A 23,338-nucleotide genomic window follows, 5' to 3' on the forward strand; every position below is an offset into this window, starting at 1 on the left:
AGAGCAAGTCTCTGTTTTAAATAACTGTGTCATGTGAGCAGAGCCCTGAGGAATAGCCACTGGGCTCCCTTGGGACATAATATTTTAGGCAGAAGTCACAGCAAGTGCAGAGGTCCTGAGGAAGAGCTGTGCCTGGTGACTACAGGTCCAGTGGGAAGCTGGTGTGGCCGTGACACTCACAAAGGCAGGAGGAGCTGGTGAAGTCATGCACCTGAAAGGAGACTGGCAGAGGTGGGAGGAAAGGTATCCTGAGAGCCTCACAGGCCTTACTAGCTTTGAGCTTTTGCTTGTAAGAAAATAAGGAGCCAGTAGAGGGTTTTCGCTAGAAACCTTAAGATATAACTTACATTTTTAAAGGAGTGCTCTGACTTCCTGTGTTGAGAGAGACCCATCAGGAGGCTGTGAGAAGGACCCAAGTGTAAATGACAGTGGTAGGACAGAAGTGGTAGCAGTTGGAGCAAAAGAAAGACTTAAATATATTCTGAAGGTAGACCAGTAGGATTCCAGGGATTCCAGGGTGACTTTCAAGATTTTTATCCTGTAAACCAGAAGAGTGGAGTTGGCCATTCACTGAGAAGGAAAGGCTGTATGTGTAACAGGTTATTTGAGCAAGGCGCATATGTGCAGAGAAGTTCAGTTCTAGACGTAAGAGGTTTGAGATGACTCTTTGAGCCCTATGTGGGAATATTAGGTAGGACTTTCAGGACTCTCGGGAGAGGTATGAACTGGAGATGTAGACTTAGGACTTACTGTTGATGTTTTAAACCATGAGATTGAATGGGATCATGAAGTGAGAGAGAAACCCCAGGACTGAGCCTGGAGGCTTCCATCAGCAAGAAGTCTGGGAGAAAGGGAGGCTGAAGCAGGGAGGCAGAGGAGGAGAGAGGGATAAGAAGAAAGAAGAACCAGTGAAGAAAGTGTACTGAGAAGTGAGTACTCAACAGGCCATAGAGGGTTCAGTCCAAGTGATTTAGCCATGACAGATTAAGCTGTTGTGGCTTTTCTAACATAAACTCCAACACCTTTGTGAATCCTGTAATTCCACTTAATTAGGAGTAAAGATTAAGATTCACACCAATAAGCAAAACTCTGTTATAGTCATGGGAAACATGGTGTAATCTACATCACATTGCACTCACAAACGTCTCCAGGTTATAATTTGCTCTTCACCTTGAGTTCTGTGTAATCAAAGTAAAACCATTTTCCCAATAATGCATGATGCCCTCAGTCCTCATACGGTTATTTTTTACTTGGCTTTGGCAAAATGGTTAAGTGTTTTGCTTCACTCTTATTTGTCTGTGGCCTATCATGGAAAACACCTGTTTTTGTTTTTTTAATAACTGCTTGAAATTAAAAATCATAACTACTTGGCCTGTAGGAGCTGCCTTGTTATTTGTTGGCCAGACTCTCATTTCATAATGCTCTGCTTTGATGTGAAGATCAAGTAGGTGGAATCAGCCCACTGGCGTCCAAGGAAGTAAATAATGCCTGTTCTTTCTCTACTCCCTGATTGTTGCCTGATGGTCTGTAGCCCCAAGATGGATATCGAATGGTACAGCAATTCCAGTTCCTGGGCTGGCCGATGTACAGGGACACACCAGTGTCCAAGCGTTCCTTCTTGAAGCTCATCCGCCAGGTGGACAAGTGGCAGGAAGAGTACAACGGTGGGGAAGGTCGCACAGTTGTGCACTGCTTGTAAGTATTGATGGAGCTGTTCCTCTCAGTGTCCAGGGCCCCCACTCAGCTTTCTCCTCCTACATACTGTCTTTTGTCTCACTCTAAATGGAAAAGAAATAAGAAGCTTGGGGTAAAGGGGGATGATCAGTATTCTCACTTAATGCTCAGTTGGCTTTTCAGGAAAAGGAAACATTAATTTTAGATAAGATCGTAGTCTGTTTTCTGTTACATTAATAAGTGACAAAGTAATTTATAAATAACTGAGATTTATTTATCTCATTGTTTTGTATTGGCATCTAGTGAGGGCCTCCTCATTATGTCATAACCTGGTGGAGGACATTACATGGTGAGACAGAGCAAGTGTTCTAGCTTGAGCCTGTCTTCTTCTTATAAAGCTACTAATGCTACCATGAGGGCCCCACCCTTATGGCTTGTATAATCCTAATCTACCCCCCAAATACCTCCCCCCAACTATCATTAATATATGTCTTTGGGAATTAAATTTCCAATACAAGAACTTTGGGGAACACATTCAAGCTATACAGAGAGTGTGTCACAATTATAAAAAGCATTGATCCTATAACTAGGGCTTCCCCAGCCACCCAAAAATCCAAAAACCACTTGGATGGATTTAGTGAGGTCCTATCTCTTGAGAGTCCATTGTCTAAGAATTTTCTGAGCTGGTTATTAAAATGCTGATAACTTATCTGCATTGGAAGTATTTACACCATAGAATTGGCAAATGCTATAAATCAGGGCCCACCCAGCCAAAATCAGTTTGCCATCATATTATAGTACTTGATAATTCTATTGGAAATCAGATCAGAGGTTTCAAAGGAACTCTTTCTCTTCCTGGTTTTTAGGAGAGATTTTTGCCAGAGATTTATGTATATTAGAATTTGGTTACAGCCTGCTATAATTTGGATCTTAAATGTCCTACAAAGGTCCATGTAGCAAAGGCATGGTCCCCAGCCTGGTGCTATCAGGAGGTGGTTAAACTTGTAAGAGATGGGCCTAGTTGGAGGTCTTTAGGTCATTTTGGGTATGACTCAGAGGTGACCATGGTCCCCAGTCTCTTCATTCCTTGGCCATGAGTTGAGCAGCTTTGCTCTGCCACATGTGCCTGCCATAATGTGCTACCTCATCACAGACCCAAAACAATAGGATTAATCATGGACTGGAACCTCAAAACTTTTGAGCCCAAATAAACACTTTCTCTTAATAAGTTGATTTTCTTGGGTATTTGTTATGGTGATGGAAAACTGGCTAACACAGAGCCAATATCCTCAAAAGGTGACCTCCCCCAATTTAGCAGTTGCCAAAATGTGAGAACCTCTGCACAGAAGGATCCCAACTTTACCTGTACACTGAGTAACACTTGGGGAGCTTAGGAAGTGGGGAACCCTATCCTCAAGCCACACCCACACCAGTGAAGTCACAGTGCATATGAACCACAGACATCAGTGTTTAAAAAAAAAAAAAAACCTCCTAGTGATTTCCATGTGCAGCCAAGGTTGAGAGCTATGAATAGAGAATGCCATGCTTTTCAAAGTACTTTTACCTGCATTTTCTCATTGGCAACGATAGGTAGCTAATCATCCAGCTGGAATTGGCTTGATGGAACAGGCAATTAAAAAGTCATGGCAGTTAGGGAAGATGTTTAGAGAAATTTGTGGAAATTCAAAGTATAAGCATATGTTGCTTTCCAGAGGAATGTCATTAGAAATACACAATGCAATCACTCCAAAATTGAAAGCAAACTCAAGTTTTACTCAGTGCAGACTAACCTGAATTAAAGTGGCAGACTTGGCTAAGGGTGTGGGTTTCTCTACACTCAGTGCCATGTGTCAGGCTATGCCAAGGTCCTTTCTTGGAGCTCTGAACTTTGCCCTGCCTCTTGCCAAATAAAATATGCTAATGCTTCATCCTCCAGGAAAGGTATGAAGGAGGAACTGTGAAGACCTCTTAAATCATTGTGCTCTCCAGACTAAATAATTACATCACCTTGCCATGTTGTTCTCCCTACTTTCCTGACATCTCTTCCCCTTTTGGTGAGGGTTCCTTGATTTTTTATTGAGAACCACCCCCTCCCCACACCCACATACCTGCTAGCTCTCCAAGGTTCCCCTGGGGCTGCCTCTTGCCCTTCTGGCATCAGATTGGGCAGGACACTTCACTCTGGAAAGGAGATTTATTTTAAGATTTATAAATCTGTGCTTTTTTTTAACTATACAAGAAACAAAGTTAAATTGGTATCTTCTAGTATTGGCCAGGAAAGAAGACTTTGGAAGCACCACACTGTGCCTCTCTGTAATAATGGCGCCATCTTCAGCATATTGTAGCGCCACCTATTGGCCATAAGAAGAGACTCCTACATGAGACAGCTCTCCAGGCACTGTGAATGCAATGGTTCCTTGAGCCACAGACACTTGAAGTACTGAAATAGGGAATTTTTTTCTTGATATGTGTCTTCTAACTACTGAAATCAGAAACAGAAAAATAGAATTAAGGTATTACCATTTAGAAACTCTGGATATAGACAGTGGTCATCACAACTGTCAATAGCATCAGGTAAAAAGACGGTGGGGAAAAAGCAATGTAATATTAGTGCAAGAATAGCAAACACACTCGTGAGAAGGTCCAGGAACTGCACATCTGTGTCACCTGACTCACAGCAAGATCTCCTACAGCACACACCTGTAGGCCATCAGGGAAGTCTCACACTATAGCAAGGATTCCTGTCCAGAAGGATTGTAGACCAAAATGTCAAAGTAAAATATCAAAGCTACTAGAAGAAGACATGGCAGAAACTCCTCATGATCATGGGATAATCAAAGACTGGTCAAGAAAGGACACATAACACTAGTCATAAAGAAAAATAGAGATATATTGGGTCCCATTAAAATGAAACACTTTCGTTCATCAAAAGATATTAGTAAGTGAGTAAGAAAGCAGTAGGAGGAGAATTTTGTTTCATATATACATGTGAGTGTCTGTGTCTGTGTGTGTGTGTGTGTCTGTGTGTGTGTGTGTCTGTGTGTCTCCCCAATGGCTCAGAGCCAGAATGTCTAAGAATTACTGCAAGTCCTTAGAATAAGATAGATGGCCTCAGTTCTTTAAACTGGGGGAAAAAATCAACAAGTGCTTCATTTGAAAAAATTAAGCTATCCAGACAGCCAGTGAGCACAGAGAAAGTATTCAGCATCATTAGCTTTTAGGAAATACACATTAAAACCTGGATCAGATGCCCACTGCATATCCACCTGAATGACTGGAATTTTAAAGACAAATGATGATCCCCCAAGTGGTTGTGAAGCTGTGGAGTCACTAGAACTCTCAGGCTCTACTGCTAGGAAGTAACTATCATACAACCATTTTGGAACTGTTTGGCAGCATCTATCAAAGCTAGGTACTCACATACTCTGAGCCCTTCCATTCCTAGATACGTGACTATAGAAATAAGTTGTATGACACAGGATATGTTTATAGCAGGTGGACTCATAATACCTAAAATCTGGAAGGAGCTATGGGACAGGTAAGTTACACAGTAGAGTACTCATTCAGTGGAATTTTTCTTGTCAATATTAAAGAAGAAACTACTGACAGTCAACAACAGGAAGAGTCTATGATAATATTGAGTGAAATAAGCTAGACTCAAAAGAGTATATGCTGTATGATTCCATATATCCATTTAGGCAAAAAAAATGTAACAGTAGAAGTGAGAATAGATATTGTTTTGGGTGGTCCTGAGGGTATTGATGAGGAGACAGTTTGAAGGAGGCTGACTGGGGGCTGCTCACGGTCTCTGTCTAGACCTGATGTGGTTACATAATGTGTGCATTAGTAAAAAGTAACATATCTTTTTACCATTTGTGAATTTTATTATAGGTATAAGATAGAGCAAAGAGATTAAAATAAATTTGCAAGGCATGCCAACCAAATGCAATGTGTGGCCTTTTCTTAGATGTGATTTTTTTTTAATCAACTATAAGAAACCATCTGGGAAATCTGAACACTGACTAAAATTTTGATTATATTAAAACAGAAGGGTGAGAGGTGGGTGTGATTTAAAGGTAGAACACTTGCCTACCACTCATAAGGCCAGCACTTCCCAGCACTGTAAAACATCAACAGTAATGTTTCTTTATTTTAGGTATGATAGAGATATTGAGTTTAAAATACAGAGATATAAAAGGTCCCTTAGCTCCATGAAAATAGATATGTTCCAGATCTGTTGCAGAGAAAATACAGGATAAGTTGGGAACATCTATGGTTCCAGAAGATGAGAAAATCTTCAAAAAAGTATAGGACCTATCACAAAAACTATGTGGAACTCCTAATGGCCAAAAATGAACAATTTGAGAAACAAGATAAATAGTGATGTAATTGGGTTTTAGCTCATGGAATAAAATTGGTATTCAGGCTATGCCTCCACTGATATAAACAACAAAATAAAAATAAGCAAATACATGTTTAAATGAGGGAAAGGGGAAACCACTTTCCTATGTTAGGCAACTACCACAATCATCATTAATTAGTGCAGATGTGAGCCACCAATGGATGCAAAAATCAGTGTGCAAACCTTTGTGGAGAAACAAGATATTTGCACAGTCCAAAGTATGTCCCCCATTATATGTCTTAACTAGAAACAGAAAGATTTTGACAGTGAGAAACCTGGTAGACATTATCTCAACTCATGAGCAAGGTCAACATCACCAGGAATAAGATGGCTCAACGTATTAGTCCTTATTCCTCAATTCTTGTCCTTTTCAAGAAGCAATTCCTTCTGCAGTTTTCTTGGCAAAAACGCATGGCTTCATTTCCAATCACAGTCTATGTTTTGTACTTTGTGATGACTTCTCAAAGTGTGGCTGAGACCCATGAGTACTTCCCCCATCTACATTCTCTATTTCACATTTTATATTCTGAAAAATAACTGATTTAACAAAAGTTAGGTCAAGAAACGCAGGGAAAGACAGGAACACAATGAAGGGAGGCTAAGTGGACATGACAACTAAATGTAAGATGGGATCCTGGACTAGAAAAAGGACATCAGTGGAGAAACCAGTGAAATTTGAGGCCCATACTTTTAATAGTATTGTAGCAGGGAAAAAAAAAAGTATTGTAGCAGTGTTACTGTCCTGGTTTTGATGACATACTGTGGTTATATAAGATGTTCATGCCAGGAAAGTTGTATATACAAGGGAATTCTTTATGCTATTTTTGCAGTGATTCTGCACATCTAAAATTAGTTCAAAATAAAAAGTTTTATTTAAAAAGAGCCTCATGTTTTAGAGATAAATGATGGACATTTTTAAAAGCCAGATGTGTCTTTGAACCTTTTCCACACTTATTATCAATTTTCTTGGCAGACATCAGAGGAGATGTGTAATCATTGAAAAATTGTCCAGTGGGCCCTTTCTATAAAAATCAGTAAGGTGCCATAGCAGATAACATAATGGAGGCCGAGTTCAATTATGTGCTCTACCCCCATGAACTATGGGTCAAACACTTGGCTAGCTTGTCCCCTTTGGTAGAGAACTTGTCTTAGCTAAGGTAGAGTGCTCAGAGACCTCCAGAACCTTCATCATGACTGGCACGGTAGAGTGTAGAAAACATGTCTCCACAGATTGTGTGTAAGATGCAACAGATAGGTAAATGTCCAATCATCTGATTTCTTCTATGACAGGAATGGGGGAGGCCGCAGTGGCACATTCTGTGCCATCAGCATTGTCTGTGAGATGCTCAGGCACCAGAGGACCGTGGACGTCTTCCATGCTGTCAAGACGCTGAGGAACAACAAACCCAACATGGTGGACCTTCTGGTAGGACACGCCCTCCACCCTGCCCAGTGGGGCATCCCACCTTAGCATAGGACTCTGAGACCCACCTCCCCAGCTCCCAAATTTTCAATGACACTGATTCAGAGAGGAAAAGACTCATTTTAAAAAGCATAACATATCACTTTGCTTATAGGAATTTTCTCTCTTTTTCTCCCTTTTTCTCCTCTCTTTTTTTCAAGGAAACTGTCTCAACTCGTTTGAAATATGGAAATAGTTGAAACTCACAAGTGAACATCCTTATTAATTTCCCTTCCTGGCAATGCCTTCCACGCGGCTAAGCACTTAATCTTCATGGAGAAGAAATAATCATAGCACATGAAATGCCAGATTTTCAAATTATATATTTTATAAATAGCTTAATCGCCTAATATTTATCAAAGCTGTGAATTTTAGTTTGACATCCAGAATATGGTATTTAATTATGGTGGCCATATCTGAGAAAAGGATTAAAGGAGTTGAGAAACAAAGGATGAGGTGCAATTATTTTCTTAGAGTATTTCATGAAATTTCTTTTATATGGAGCTGTTGAAATGCCAACCATGGTGAGTCAAGAATAAGAGAACAGCTTAAAAGAGGAAGCTTTTCCATTAGGTTATTGTGCTGCTCTGTAAATGGAGAAAGGATTTCAAGGGTGATTCTAATCCAGAGTTAAGAAAGTGGCCTGGGGCAAGGGAGGGGGAGGAAGAGATGGTCAATGATGACAAATTCAGAAGGCCAGTGTTCCTGGTTCCACAACATTGTCTCGGAGGGCTTGGGGTTAAAAAAAAAAAAAAAAAAACAAGACCCCAGACACAGTGGTGCACACCCATAATCCCAGCAGCTCCAGAGGCTGAGGCAGGAAGATCACAGGTTCAAAGCCAGCCTCAGCCATTTAATGAGGCCCTACACAACTTAGTAAAACTTTCTTAAAATTAAAAAATAAAAAGGGCTGGGGATATGGCTCAGTGGCTAAGCACCACTAGGTTCAATCCATGCTACCAAAATATATATTAATAAATAAACAAACAAAAGGACTAAAGAGAAATTCAAGTTGAAGATGATTAATTAGTCCCCATCTGCAACTTGAAAAGTCCCTACAGCAGTGCCCAGCATGGATCCCAGTGACCAAGACAATTCCTAAAAACATAAGTTTTCTCCTAGGCTCAGTACACAGCACTCTTCAGGGGCATCTGCTGTCCTCAGATATGTGCCCTGTGATATGTGCCCTGTGCTTGATAGTTATTCTATTTCCAAGCCAGGGAATTTGGTAGAAGAACATGTTTGGCCATTTGCATATTCTCAAAACCATCAGCAGTTATCAAATGCAGCTTCTGTGGCAAAAAGATTTGTTCCTCAAACTGCTGCCCGCTCTTCTCTGCCCTGTCAGAAGCCTGTGAAAACACAGATTCTAGTTTCAGCTCTGCTACTAATTCAAGTTCAGTGACCTCAGATACATTATCTTTTCAAATTTAGTTGTCCTTGCACAATTCACTTCTTTAAACTTTAAAATTAAAAATTTTTAATTTAAATTTTTAAACTAGGGATAGTAGTAGCATATTGAGGTGATCCAATGTGTAGATGTATTTGAAAGTGTTGTGGAAATTGCAAAGAGGACAGAGGTGGTTATTGATAGTGTAAGTGTCTGCTAGATGTGATGCCCTATCAGCCTGTGGGAGATGATTATGAATAAGTGGAGGAAGAAGAAGATGCCTACAGTGAGCATTTATGTGATGCTTAATATCTGCTGGGCACAGCTCTCAGCACCCTTCACATAGTAATAGATTTTGTGAGGGTGGCCAAAAGGCCAACTCTTGTGTTCTATGAGTAGATTCCACTAGAACCCGCTAAGAACTCTCCCTCCCTGAGATCCCACATGAATGGTGAAGGTGTCGACCACCATGGATTTCCCACTCTTCTGGGATGATAACAGTTGAGAGAAGAGAGTCCTGTGATCAGTGGCGTCCTAAACTGGAGTAAATAAGAAGGGTAGCAGAGAATGGGATTAAAATGCTCTGACTGACCTCATTATGTCCTTAACCTCACCATCTCAAGGATAGATGTTCAGCTTCTAGATTTTGATTGGTGCTTGGGAAAACTGACCTTGATAAAAAATGTTGTCTGTCTCTCACTGCAGCCTCAATTAAGCAGATGATTAGAAGAGACCCTTCTAGGCCTTCCCTCTAATGGCTCTGGCTGCAGCTTTCATCACTCAGGAATTTTTATGGTCAGAAATGATTGAGCTTTGTCCAAAGCAGTGGCACAGACTATTGGACTGGGGCAATTCTTCATGGAATGAATGGAAATTTTATGTGGTTGGACCAGAAGAGAGCCTGTGGTCACAGGCCATTTTTCTATAACTTAGAAAAGTTTTTGTAGTATGGGTAATTCTATTTCTTTTTCAAGATAAAAGAATAATTTCTTTTTCAAACACTATGTTTTTATTTTTCATTGACACATAGTAATTGTATGTACATGGAATACAGTGTGACATTTCAATACATGTATAAAACATTCAATGATCATATAAGGGTAATTGGCATATCTGTCACCTCAGACATGCATAATTTCCTTGTATTGGGGACACTCTAGATCCTCTTTTATGGGCTATTTTGAAATGTTTAGTTAACCATTGTTAATCATCATTACCCAAACAAATTAAGCTTTAAAACATTGGGAGTTCATCCTCCTATTCAACCCTATAAAGTTATGGGTAGTTTTAATGGAAAAAATGGGATCCCTGGAATCCCAAACCTTACAAGGTCAGTACCGGTTTTAGGACAATGTCACTGGCTGAGAAATGTAGGAAAGTTGTCCAATTTCCTGAGAAAACTGTCTTCTAAACCTGTCACAGTGACTGTTAGCAGGATAACAGATAATATCTGGTGATCAGAGGAAAATGTCATAGTGCTCTTTTTAGTGTGTTTGAAGCTTCCAGAATTGAGTAGGAGCTCTTGTCATTTGTTTGCTTGTGTCTATTTGAGAGTAGGATTCTGTTTAGTTTGATATCCATGCGTGAGTATGTTGACTGAAGGAATTAACTAATTTAGGTCAGGGTGATAAAATCTGGTATGATTCACTGGGTATAAGAGGCCATCTGAGACCTTAATGCCAACTGTTGGACAGCAACTGGAAGGAGCAGTATACTGTGTCTTGTGAGCAGCATCTTCAGAAAATGACTGGTGTGTTCCAGAGAGCCCTAGGGCACACTTCTGAGCTGGCCAGCCAGGGAGGCAGGGCAGGATTGAGTCAGGAACCTAGCCTGGGCCCTGCTGGGTCTCCTCATTCAGCACATAGAGAGGCTGAATCCCACTATATCCCTCTGTATTCAAAACATGACAAAGGGAAGCTGCAGCCTCCCTGCTGGGTGGGAAGAGTGGGAAGAGGTCTGCAGATCTCCCCATCTCCCTTTGCAGCTCTGAAGTTTCTAAATTGCTCTTGACTTTGAAAATTCATTCATTAGTTTTGAAGCCTGGCACTCCTGAGGGAGATCCAGAAGGCCCTAAAGGTTGATTCCTTCTAATTTTTAGTTTTGGGGAGCTCTAGAGAAAAGTCAGTAGATTGCCAGGAGGCAAAATAATTTAGAACTCTGTTTTTTAATTTTTTTTTAATCCCGACAGGGCAGCTGCATTTGTTTCTGACCCCTTTTTCAGCCCAGCTTCTACACTGTCCATCTCTTCAACCTGTCCCCATCAAAGTACTGAGTCCTAGAGGGTAGGCAAGGACAGCATGGCCTAGTTCAGTTCAGATGGAATCCCTGCCTGCACTGCTTTGAGGCTCTCACAGCTGCAGGAAAACGGCTGCTTCCCTGACAGTTCCCTTCTCACTTTGTCACTTGGCTTTTGTGGTTTCTAGGGCTCTTTCTCAAGAGACACACAGCTTCTGGGGAACAGATCTTGCCTAAAGAAGCATGTGTCCCCTAGGGTAGGTGGAAGACTTTGGAAGACTCCCCTCTGCCACCTTAGTGCCTGGCCCAGAAATGAACAAGTGGCCTGTGTTCACTGCTCTCCCAAATGCCCTTTGGAGGTTCAACAAAGCTGCTTCTTCAGGCAAATACACAGCATATATAATCACCTGATTTTGAACTGTGGGTCAGCTGGGGCCTCTTGATTGTTAAAGTCTGAAGAAAATTGGACTAAACCCCCAGGATAGAGGTCTAAGATCCTCTTTAGTGTTTTCACCAATGGCCTGAGGGCTCGTCTCAGGGTCATCATTGACTCCTAAAACTACTCTGTTGAAACCCATACCTGAGAGACATGCCTTCCTCTGCATCCATCAGATAAAAGGGTCACCACCCACTCAGAACACTTGTTAATATAGGGTGCAGTCTGCAAACTAGGGCACACTTCAAATAGGTCATCATCATCATCACATTGCAGGGTGATTTTCTCAACCTTCAACCATATCTACCCTCCACCTTTTCCATGCAGCTCCCTGCTGCTCCTCAATTTCTTGTCCAGACATCCCCCATTACCACACCTACCCCTTTGTCTTCCTGGGTCTTCCTTCTCCAGAGCAGAACACATATCTGCTAAGTAGACATACCCTTGGGTATCTTTGCTTCCCTCAAAGCCCATTTATACTGGTATTTTCTCAAATAAAGAACATTTCCCATCAAATCAATCTGGTCTGTCTGCTAAGAGAGTAAAATCATACCTGCTGTCACTGGGCATAATCAACCAGTATCTTATCTCAGCTCTATTCCATTCCACCTGTGTTTCTCAGCTTCTGTTCTGTGTTCATTATCTTGCTGATTGGCAGTGGATGCAAAAAAAGTAGAAGACATGGTCCAGATACAAAACACAAGACCTTCTTGAACTTCAGTTTTTCTCATCTGTAAAATAGGGATAAGAGCAGTGTATGACTCCATGGATATTAAACGTTCAGAATAGGAAAATCCATAGAGACCAAGTAAGATAGTACTAGCCAGGGACTGGAGGACAGAGGAATGAAGTGATTGCTGATAGGCATGGTGTTTCTTTGGGGTTCTGGAAATGCTCTAAATTTAGATTTTGTGCATCTCTATAAATATACTGAAAACCATTGATTTGTGTCAAAATACAAAATTACAATAAATGTATAGATCTAATTGGCTCTTATAGGGAGCTGGGGTTGTGGCTCAGTAGTAGAGCACTTGCCTAGCATGTGTGAGGCACTGGGTTCATTTCTCAGCACTGCATATAAATAAATAAAATAAAGGTCCATTGTCAACTGAAAAATATTTTTAAAAAAAACAGAATGGATGTTCTGATGAGTTAAGCTAAGAGGTTGGCTTTATAGGTAGAAAAGGGCAGGAGACACAGAAATGGGAAAAGAGCCATTGATCAGTTCAAAGTTGCTTTCCTCACATGGTCGAAGCACAGAGGTCTTCTTTATCACATCAGTGCTAATAAACCAGGTCCTGATTGGTTGCTGTGAATCTTCTGGATTCTTAAACTTTGTTTCTGAATTTTTAAACTGGCTTTTTTCAGAATTCAGTTTAATTATATAGTACTTAACTCCACTCTGGTTTGGTCTGATCTGTTGGGTCCTGTGCAGGAATGTAGTCCAAAACAATAGCCTCCCATGAATTTTATTTAAAATAAGTAGCTTTTTGAAGGGTCATCTTAAGGTATATGAATTATATCTCAATAAAGCCAAGTTTTAAAAAGTAACACTTAGAAAACAAAGAATACTGATCCTAGATATTTACAGGGCTTTTCTGTTTATAAAACATGATCCCTTGTTCTCTTGTTGACCTCAGACATCTTCACATAGGGAATGAGGAAGTATTTGCTCTTGAGCCCCCATCCTCTGCTCATAAGTAAACTGGTATAGAATTCTACAACTAGTGCAAGTCAAATTCATATCTGAACCCTGGTTCCCAGCTCCAGGCCCACTGATTTTAGACTCTGCCACAAGGATTACCCTTGTAGAACTGTCTTCTCTGCTTAGAAGGTAAACTTACATGTGGCTCATAGTAATCATCATGGATAGAAGAATAGAAAAATCAGTAACATACACAAAACCATTAGATGAAAATCCCAAGTAGACTATAGCCAGATATATCACAAAATGTATGGAGGTCTTAAGGGAAGAGACCCATATGAAAGTGATGGTCATGAATCCTTGGTGGGTTGGCTTATTGTTGGTTGCCTGGCAAGAGCACTGAGTTGCCAAGAGAAATCAATAAGGGTCATAAACCAGCATGTCCTCTCAGGCCGGGAGACAGAGGGAACAGATTAAGGTACAGGACCTGTGGAGCAGAGCAGAACCCAATCCAGGTGTGTGTAAGCTTAATCTCAGACAAGGTGGACTGAGAAAGCCCTGTCCCACCACCATGTCCTTTGTAAGGTGGAGAGAACAGTGTCTGTCTCAAACCTGGCTACACATTGATGTGACCTGGGAACTTTAAAAAATTCTGGGGCCTGGCTTCAGCAGTGGAACATTTTGTTTCATTTTGCTTTTTTAGTTTTATCTCTAATTGACAATTAAAGTACATACTCATGAGATAAGCAGTGATATTTTAATATATGTGTACATTGTGGAATGATCAGAGTAATTAGATTCAAATGTGTAGCCAAGGTTAGGAATTTAGTAATCTAGAAATGCCTCAGCCCAGGTTGCACATGGAGGATCCTTCAGGGAGTTTTCAAAGCTACTGCTGCCCAGGCCATGCTAGACCAGTCCAGCAGAAGCCTGTGAGGTGAGGCTGAGGGACTCCGCGTGCATCCCATCCCACCCCCAGCACCAGCAGAGCACCTGGCTCCCAGGAGATGTCCAGTAAGTATTTACTGGATGCCTAGATATTTCTTCTGTGCAGCCAGACCCCAGTCTGGCTTGAGCTGCCCTCTGTTGCTGTGACTATAATTTAGATGAACAGGGAATTGGGCATAGATTTCACAGGAGGCTTTGGCAAAGAAATTTTTTAAAAGATACAGATGAAAGTCAGGACCTGTTCCATCTTCGTTGTCACAGTTGTGCAGCCATCTGTAGAGTGGTGATGAGAATTTATTGGCCTCCCTGGCACGGAGTGACTGGTCACCTGTGACCTGCTGGGAACATTGAACCCAATGTTCCCACCCGTGGTTATTAACACATGGGGACTGCTTCACCTTTCTGACAGGGCATCAGTCAGGAAGACTTTTACAGCCTGAAGGACCTGTCAGTACATGATCCCGCATACATTATGAAACTTGTCTTAGTTTCAAACAGTAGGTACAATGGGAAGGAAAGCTTTGCCCCAGGTGAGCTGCGTGGGCTATTCTCTCTGAATCTTCTTAGGCAGATGTCGGGTGTTTGAAGTGCCCGGACTGACTGTGGCTCCAGGAGCTCCCAAGATACAGCATGAGCTTACAAAGGCAGAACTCTGGCCCTTCACAGGAGGCCTGAGCCTCCTGCTGGAGCTTTGGCCTTGGGACTCCCCGACTGAGCCAGACGGGACTTCTAAAGAACAACCTCAGCTTTTGGCTCCATTTCAGAGTTCATGTTCTCCCTCTCCACAGGGACCAGAAGCAGGGTCCAGAGTGAGGTCAAGTGTCAGGGGTTATGGAGACGAATACTGAGGGACCCTGGTGAGGGTCCTATACAGTGCTGTGAGGGGCACTGGGCTGAGCATTTGTCTGTGCCTGTAGCCAACTAATGTGGCCCAAATTGGGAGAACTCAGGACCAAGGCATAAATGTTCTTTTTCCCCTGAAGCACAGGGATAGCTCATGTGGCTTAATTATACCATTCAAAAGCAAGTGAGCTGACAGAGGAAACTGCAGAAGACAAGCCTGTACCTGGTGATCAAGTGTAATCAGTTTCCAATGTAGGAAGATTTCAGGCATTTACCCAGGTGCTTGGAGGAGGGGACGTAGCAATTTATGGTCTTTCTTCTACTTCCCCTTATTTTTCTGATTCAGAAACCAGTCATCACAAAATCTATGGGGATGGGCAGCTTGCTTAGGAGGGATAGAATGGGAGAGCAGGAATTCATTTTGAAAATTATAGTCATGACTGAGACAGGGCAACTTCTGAGACTTCCAGGCAGCAGTGAAGCCGAAAATCCCTTCTGAGCTTCTACCCTGCGCTGCCTAAAGCCAGCATCCAGTGCGCCCCTACTGTATCTGAGTATGCTAAAAAGATGATTCATAGTAGTCACTGAAATTAATTGCACAAAGTGTGAATGTCACTTATACAGCGAGGGATGAAATTTCTTAGATTTCTAGGAACAATACTTTGTCCCTGTGAGTCACAAAAACAGGAGAAATGATAGAACCAATTCGTGGTCAGTTTTTCAGCCTGATTATCTGACAACATGGCCTTTTAGTATTTTGAAATTCAAGTTAATTCTTATAAGTAGTCTGAAAATGAAAGTATCCAATCCTGAAATAATAAATACTGGAATGTGAATCAGAAATATCACTTTTCCTAGGACAAGTAATAGTTTTTCCAGTTTGAGTTTTTTCAAAAAGAAAATTTCTGTCTGTGGACATGCCCTTTTCTATGGAGAGAGAAAGCTTGTTAAAAGAGATGATAGGATGGTCATTAGATACTTGTTATTTACAAGATAAGAGAAAGTACTTTAATCTAGCTCATGTCATTAGACTTGATGTAAAAGCAAACCAAGTTCTAAATTCATAGAATTCTAGGTTGACAAAGCTAGAAAGTGACCTTAGATTGCCCCATTTTTTTTTAAACAGAAGGGAACTATATGGACAGTGTCTCAGGGCTAGTCAACAGGACACTAAGATCCCAGTCAGTGTGCAGCACTCAGACCCCTGACTCCTCAAAAAGCAAATGCAATCGAGAACCACTGGATCTGTGTTTCTCATTCACCTGCACCTTTGATTGACAGAAGAGGTAGGATTCACAGCATGGAAAAAATAGTATTGTTCTGCTGGTGATTCTTTATATAACAGCTTTATTGAGATATAACTCACATACTATAAAACTTCCACTGTTAAAGTTCACTGATTTTCAGTATATTCACAACTATACAATTTATAATATTTTCATCACCACCAAAAGAAACTCCACACGTTAGCAGTCACCCCCACTTCCAGTCCCTGGTAAGCATGAAGCTACTTTCAGTCCTTATACATTTTCCTATTTTAGACATTTTATGTAAATGGAATCATACAATACATCATCCTTTGTGTCTGATTTTTTTCACTCACCATGATTTCTTTTTTTTTTTTCTTCTGAATTCTTTTTATTTTTTCCCAAGTCTTCATACGTGTACTTTGGATAATGATGTCCATCACATTCCACCATCCATGCTAATCCCCTGCCCCCTCCCTTTCCTGCCCGCCCCCCCCACCCTCTGCCCTGTCTAGAATTCATCTAATCCTCTCATGCTCCTCCCTCCCTACCCAACTATGAGTCAGCCTCCTTATATCAGAGAAAACTTTTGGCATTTGTTTTTTAGGGATTGGCTAACTTCACTTAGCAATATCTTCTCTAGCACCATCCATTTACCTGTAAATGCCATGATTTTATTCTCTTTTAATGCTGAGTAATATTCCATTGTGTATATATGCCACATTTTTTTATCTATTCATCCACTGAAGGGCATCTAGGTTGGCTCCACAGTTGAGCTATTGTGAATTGTGCTGCTATAAACATTGATGTGGCTGTGTCCTTGTAGTATGTTGTTTTTAAGTCTGAAGAGAGGGATAGCTGGGTCAAATGGTGGATCCATTCCCAGATTTCCAAGGAATCTCCATACTGCTTTCCATATTGGCTGCACCAATTTGCAGTCCCACCAGCAATGTATGAGTGTATGTTTATCGCCACATCCTCGCCAACACCTATTTTTGTTTGTCTTCATAATAGCTGCCATTCTGACTGGAGTGAGATGATATATTAGAGTAGTTTTGATTTGCATTTCTCTGATTGTTAGAGATGATGAGCATTTTTTCATATATTTGTTGATTGATTGTATATCATCTTCTGAGAAGTGCCTGTTCAGGTCCTTGGCCCATTTGTTGATTTATTTGTTTTTTCAGTGCTTAGCTTTTTGAGTTCTTTATATACTCTAGAGATTAGTGCTCTGTCTGATGTGTGAGAAGTATGTTGTAGCAGGTATTATTATCCCAAATAAACATCGATTGTGTGGTTAAACTACCTTTTATCTACTGTCTATTGATGGGCTCTTGTGTCATGTACCCTTTTCAGTTATTATGAATAACATACTATTATTTGTTTACAAGTTTTTGTGCACACACAAGTCTTCAGTTCTCTTGGTGTGTTGTTTGTAGTGGAATGGCTGGACCAAGTGATAACTCTGTGTTTAAACTTAAGGAACTGCCAGTCTTTTCACTAAAGTAGCTGCATCATTTCACCTTCCCACCAGCAGCATATGTGGGTCTAATTTCTGCACATCCTCACTAACACTTGTCATGTCACTGTTGTTTTGTCTTCGCCTTTCTAGTGAGTGTTACTGTTAATGACTTTTGATCTTGTGGCACCTTCAATATATTGAAATGATCTGTTTTGTCTTCACCTCTAGTTTGTAAGCTCCCAGAAAACTGAGATGGTATCTTAGAATGCCCAGTTTCAACCCTTAAATGTCTGAGTTGAACCCATTGTTGCTACATCCGCAGTTTGCTATCATTTCTATATGCAGCCAGAATTTCCCTCTCAACTCGTGTCAAGTTCTGTGCCAGAGACTGGTATATTACACAGGGATAAACTGTGTCCCCTGTCCTAAAATTAATAGGTTGGACTATTTGAGTATTTATAGAACAAAATGAGGGTGACAAAAAAGAAATTTCAGTGACAAATTCAGGAGGCATGTAAATTGTGGAAATTGTAGTTAATTAGGCAGAACCAAAAATCAAAAGTATAGTTCCTTGGTTGTGGCTATTATGGTGGGTAAGAAACAGTAGTGCTGAATCTCACAGGTTGTAAAAGCTTGTCCCTTAGAGAAGGAAGAAAAGAGCCTTGCAGTTGCCAAGCACTTGACCCAGGACTGGCAGATCGAGGCATCTGAAAGCCTCCTGTCCCTTTGCTTGGTTCACATGCCACACCCAGGCTTGGTTCCCTCAGTACAGTGTACACACACACACACACAGTTCAGAAGGCTCTCCTCTGCCATACTGACCACACCTAGGCCAGGAACTCTTTTAGGACTTACTCAGGCAAGCTATATAATCCAGGAAAGCTGTGCTCAAGATAAATGAATTCAGTGATCCAAGATGGCAGAATAGAGATGGTCTTCACTCACTTCCACCTCCTCCAAGAAGTACCAAAGTGACAAGTACATAGCTGCAAATTGAGATGAGTAACTATAGAAGAAGTCCAGAAAAGAGCAAGAAAGAAAGTGGAAACATGGAAGACTCAGAAACCTGGAACAATAGCATAGAAAGACAAAAAAAAATATCTCTAGCATCTACCACCCCGACTCAACACCTGGTATGGGGGCTACCCATTTGTAGGGGGAAGGGTAAAACAGAGAACCCCAGAAAACTATTAGCATGGATGCTGGCAATCCTAACTACTGGAAAATTCCATAGTCCTTACAGGCTAGTAGCCCATTAAGTAACCTAAAACCTGTACAGTAGCCCTGCTCTGGCAAGGAATCTCACATCATCTCCCAGTAAACACCCATGGTGCTATTGCTAGAAGACATCATGAGAACTGAGCTATTATCTGAGTTTGTACCATTATAGGGGTCAGAAGCCCCTTCATATTTCCATCTCTAGGATTCCACAGACATTATGCCATACAGGCTTAGAGGGTAGCTGCCCAGCAGAGTGACACAACCTAAGCCTGCTGAGTGTCCTGCACTGTAAGGGACAGGCATTACAACACAGAGGGGAATGGAGGGCAACACCCAGAAGAACCAGGAGATTAGGGTGCTTGCCCTCTGAGACCAAAGGGTTGGCCCGCCACATGTGAATTTCCACCAGTGCATCCTGGAAGCAGGTACCCATGTGGTTCCCACCACCCTCTCCCCTGAGCTGCACTCAGACTCCCATTACTCACAAAGCAGGGAGAGAATGCTGAGTTTCTGCTGCTGCTCATCCCTCTCGCATGCTGAGGGGGCCTTGAGTAACTCTGTGGCTCCAGGTGTTGCTCCACCCCAGGACATTCACTACAGCTAGAGGAGATGGGTGGGAGAAAATCCCTAGCTCCAGCCATCTCTATACATCAGCATGTATAAGATCAAAGAGGGCTAAGGAGAACCTGCCTCCTGCCACAGTCTTGCTCCTGAGCATACATGGCCAATGTTCCCACCAACCCACACACCACACACTGCTGTGAGGACTGGGTGTGAGCACCAGAGGGGTGCTACTGCTTCCACTATTGCCTCTCCCTGTGCAGCCTCTGAACTCTCTACTGACTGGTTAAAGAACAAGTACTTCAGGTCCCTCAATCACTATGAGTGCTGCCAGTGCCTGGGGCCCTTGCTAAAAGCAGAAATGAAACTCACAGTGCCCAAGCAAATCCCCATGGCTTGTTAAGTACCACCATTGCCATTTAGAAATAGCCACACAGTGAGCACCCCACACCCATTGCTGTCAACACCACACTCTTGTGTGGCCTACAGAGACAGTGAATCTCTCTGACTCTGCCACAATATGCACTATGCCCAGAGTCATTAATCACAGCCAGAGAAGCTATAGAAAGGCTACACAGTGGTGACCAACATTGCATAACAAATGAAAATCCATCTTCAAGAGCACTGACTAAGATAACCATTTCAAAAATGGTATAGATCCCTGATCCACTGGCAAATCTCAATGTAGCAGCATTAGAAATGGGGTGGGGGCATTAATAATGTTTCTAAAAGATAATAACTTTACAGGTCCCAAAGAAATTAAAATGCCTGATAAAGAATTAAAAAGAATGATCAGAAAAACCTGAGTAAGATCCAAGAGAATACACATAAATAGTCAAATGAAATTAGGAAAACAATGGAGAACATGAATGAGAAATTCAGTGAGAGATTTTCAAAAATAATCAAACAAATCTTGCAAATAAAAAGCTCAATAACTCAAAAAAGCAAAAGTCTCAACAATGTACTAGATCAAGTGGAAGGGTGAAGAGAGCATTTCAGAACAATGGGACACCATTAACAAACAGGAATACCTGAAGACAAGGAGACTAAAGTTAATGGAATAGAAAACCTCTTCAATGAAATAATAGTTACTTCTTTAATCATAGCAAAAAAAATAGACATCCATGTATAGGAACCCTATAAAACCTCCAAAGAGACATGACCCAAAAAGTTCTTCACCAGAGCACATTATAAAACCTGCAAGAGAAAATGACCCAGTCTCGTTTAAAGGTATCCCATAGACTAACACATTTCTCAGTAAAAATGGTGCAGGCTCGTGGGAAATAAAATGATGTATTCTGAGGCCTGAAGCAAAAGCTGCTAACCAAGAACACCACAATGAGCAAAGCTACACTTCAGCAATGAAGAAGAAGTAAGGCTTTCCAAGAGAAGCAAAAGAGAGATTCATAACCACCAGAACAGGCTTACAAAAGATGCTTAAGAGACTCCTACACCCCAAAGTGAAAGACGGATGTCTACCATCATGAAAGCAGGTGAAAGCTTACATCTATCACAAGAACAGCTACACAAGAGGCAACCAGAAAAGAAACAGACACCATTGATACAGTAAGCCAACACTCAATAGGGATGAACAAGAGAAGAAGGAAGAATTTCAAAACAATAGAACAAAATAAAAGTGACAGGAATTATTTCTCACCTATCAATTACAGCCTTGAATATAATCAGAATATACTCTCCAGTTAATAGATACAGACTAGCTGAATGGATTAAAAAAACACACTTCCTTCTAGAAACTCACTTCACCAGTAAAGACACACATAGACTGAAATTAAAAGGAGGTTGCTATTTCAAACAAATGGAAACCTAAAGCAAACCAGAGTGCCTATACTTAAAATACACCTGATAACAAAAACTGTAAGAGGAGACAGAGAAGGTCACTATATAAATTGTCAAGGGATCAATTCAAGAAGAATTGAATCAAAAATTTACATAAACTTAATGTCAGAGCAAAACAAATGCTATTAGACATAAAGGGAGAGATAGGCTCTAGTATAATAAAAGTGAGGGAGACTTCAACTCTACACTGTAACCAATGGACTCATCATCCAGGGGAGAAAATACCACAAAGGATCATCAGAGTTAAACTATACTCACAGATAAAATGGACCTAACAGATGTTTACAGGACATTCTATCCAACATTTACAAAACACACAAGTTTGTGTGTGTATGTGTATGTTTCTTTTTTTTTTTAAATTTGGTGGGGGTGATTACTAGGTACTTACCCCAGGGGCAGTTTACAACTGAGCTATATCTCCAGCCCTCTTTATTTATTCATTCATTCATTTACTTTGAGACAAGTTTTCAATAAGTTGCTAAAGGCCTCAACTGACTTGCTGAGGCTGGCCTTGAACATGTGATCCTCCTGCCTCAGCCTCCCAAGCTGCTAAGATTATACACACCATGCCTAAGCAAAATACATATTCTTTTCACCAATGCTTGGAACTGTCTCCAGAATAGAACTATCTTTTAGACCACAAAACAAGTCTTAATGAATTAAAAAATTTTGAAATCATATCTATTTTACAGCAATGGAATAAAACTAGAAATAAACAACATAATAAATTTTATAAATTATTCAAATGAATTGATACAACATACTTTTCAGAGAATCTCTGAAGAGATTCAAAGGGAAATTTTTAAATATTTCAAAGACAATGAAAATGGAAACACAATATGCCAAGCTATGGGCTACAGCAAAAGCAGCATTAAGAAGGATATTTCTAGCAATAAGTGCCTACCCATAAAAAAGGAAAAAGTTTCAAATAAACAGCATAATAATAAATATCAAGGATATTTAGAATCAACCAATCCAAAAATTTAGTAGAAGAAAATAAATAAAAATGATCAGATCAGAAATAAACAAAAAGACTGAAGAAATAATACAAAAGGTCAGAGTTGTTCTTTGAAAACAGACCTAGACTCAGTGAGAAAAACAGGCAGAACTGAATAAAATTAGAAATAAAAATGGAGACATTTTAGCAGAAATTACAAAAATATAAAGGATCATTAGGAATTATGATGAAAAATGGACAGATTTCTGGATACAGATGATCTTCAAGAACTGAACCATGAGGATATTAAAAAAAACTGAATAAACAAATAATCATTAGTGGGATTGAAATCAGTAATACAAAGTCTACCAACATCGAAATCCCAGGACAAGATTGCTTCACTTCTGAATTTTACCACTTTTGAAGAACTACTACCAATTCACTCAAACTATTCCTAAGCATTGAAAGGTGAAGGAACCCTTCCTAACTCATTCTATGAGGCCAACACTGTCCTATTTCCAAAACCAGACAAGGACAGAAAAACAAAACTATAGACCAGTATCCTAGATGAACACTGGTGAGAATATTCTCAACAGAATACTAGCAAATAAAATTCAATAGCACATAAAAAGAACATTCATCATGATCAAGTCAGTTTCCTTCCAGAAATACAAGGATGGTTCAACACATGCAAATAAATAAATGTAATACATCCCAGCAACAGAATGAAGGATTTCAAATATGTAGTTATCTCAAAAGATGCAGAAAAAACATTTGATAAAATTCAGCATCCACTCATGATAAGAAAACCTTCCAACAAATTAGGTGTAGAAGGAATATAACTCAACAATAAAGGCTGTATATGGTAAACCCATACCCAACATCATATTGAAAGGGGAAAAGCTGAAAACATTTCCTCTAAGATCAGGAACAAGACAAGGCTATCAATTCTCACTGTTCTTATTTAATATAATATTAGAAGTCGTATCCAGAATAAAAGGCAAAGGAAGCATGGAAA

General features: G+C 40.6%; 1 protein-coding gene across 4 annotated transcripts in view; it reads left to right on the forward strand.

Moving 5' to 3' along the window:
• The window catches only part of Ptprm (protein tyrosine phosphatase receptor type M), an 828,844-nt gene that overhangs the window by 799,756 nt on the left and 5,750 nt on the right, over positions 1-23,338 (forward strand). For all 4 annotated transcript variants that reach the window (XM_071602455.1, XM_071602456.1, XM_071602457.1 and 1 more), the window contains 2 exons: positions 1,532-1,695; positions 7,367-7,502. In XM_071602455.1, the coding sequence (XP_071458556.1) occupies positions 1,532-1,695; positions 7,367-7,502 (300 nt within the window). The remainder of the gene's footprint in view (positions 1-1,531; positions 1,696-7,366; positions 7,503-23,338) is intronic.

This window comes from Marmota flaviventris, chromosome 16 (assembly GCF_047511675.1).
Source record: "Marmota flaviventris isolate mMarFla1 chromosome 16, mMarFla1.hap1, whole genome shotgun sequence".
NCBI lineage: Eukaryota > Metazoa > Chordata > Mammalia > Rodentia > Sciuridae > Marmota > Marmota flaviventris.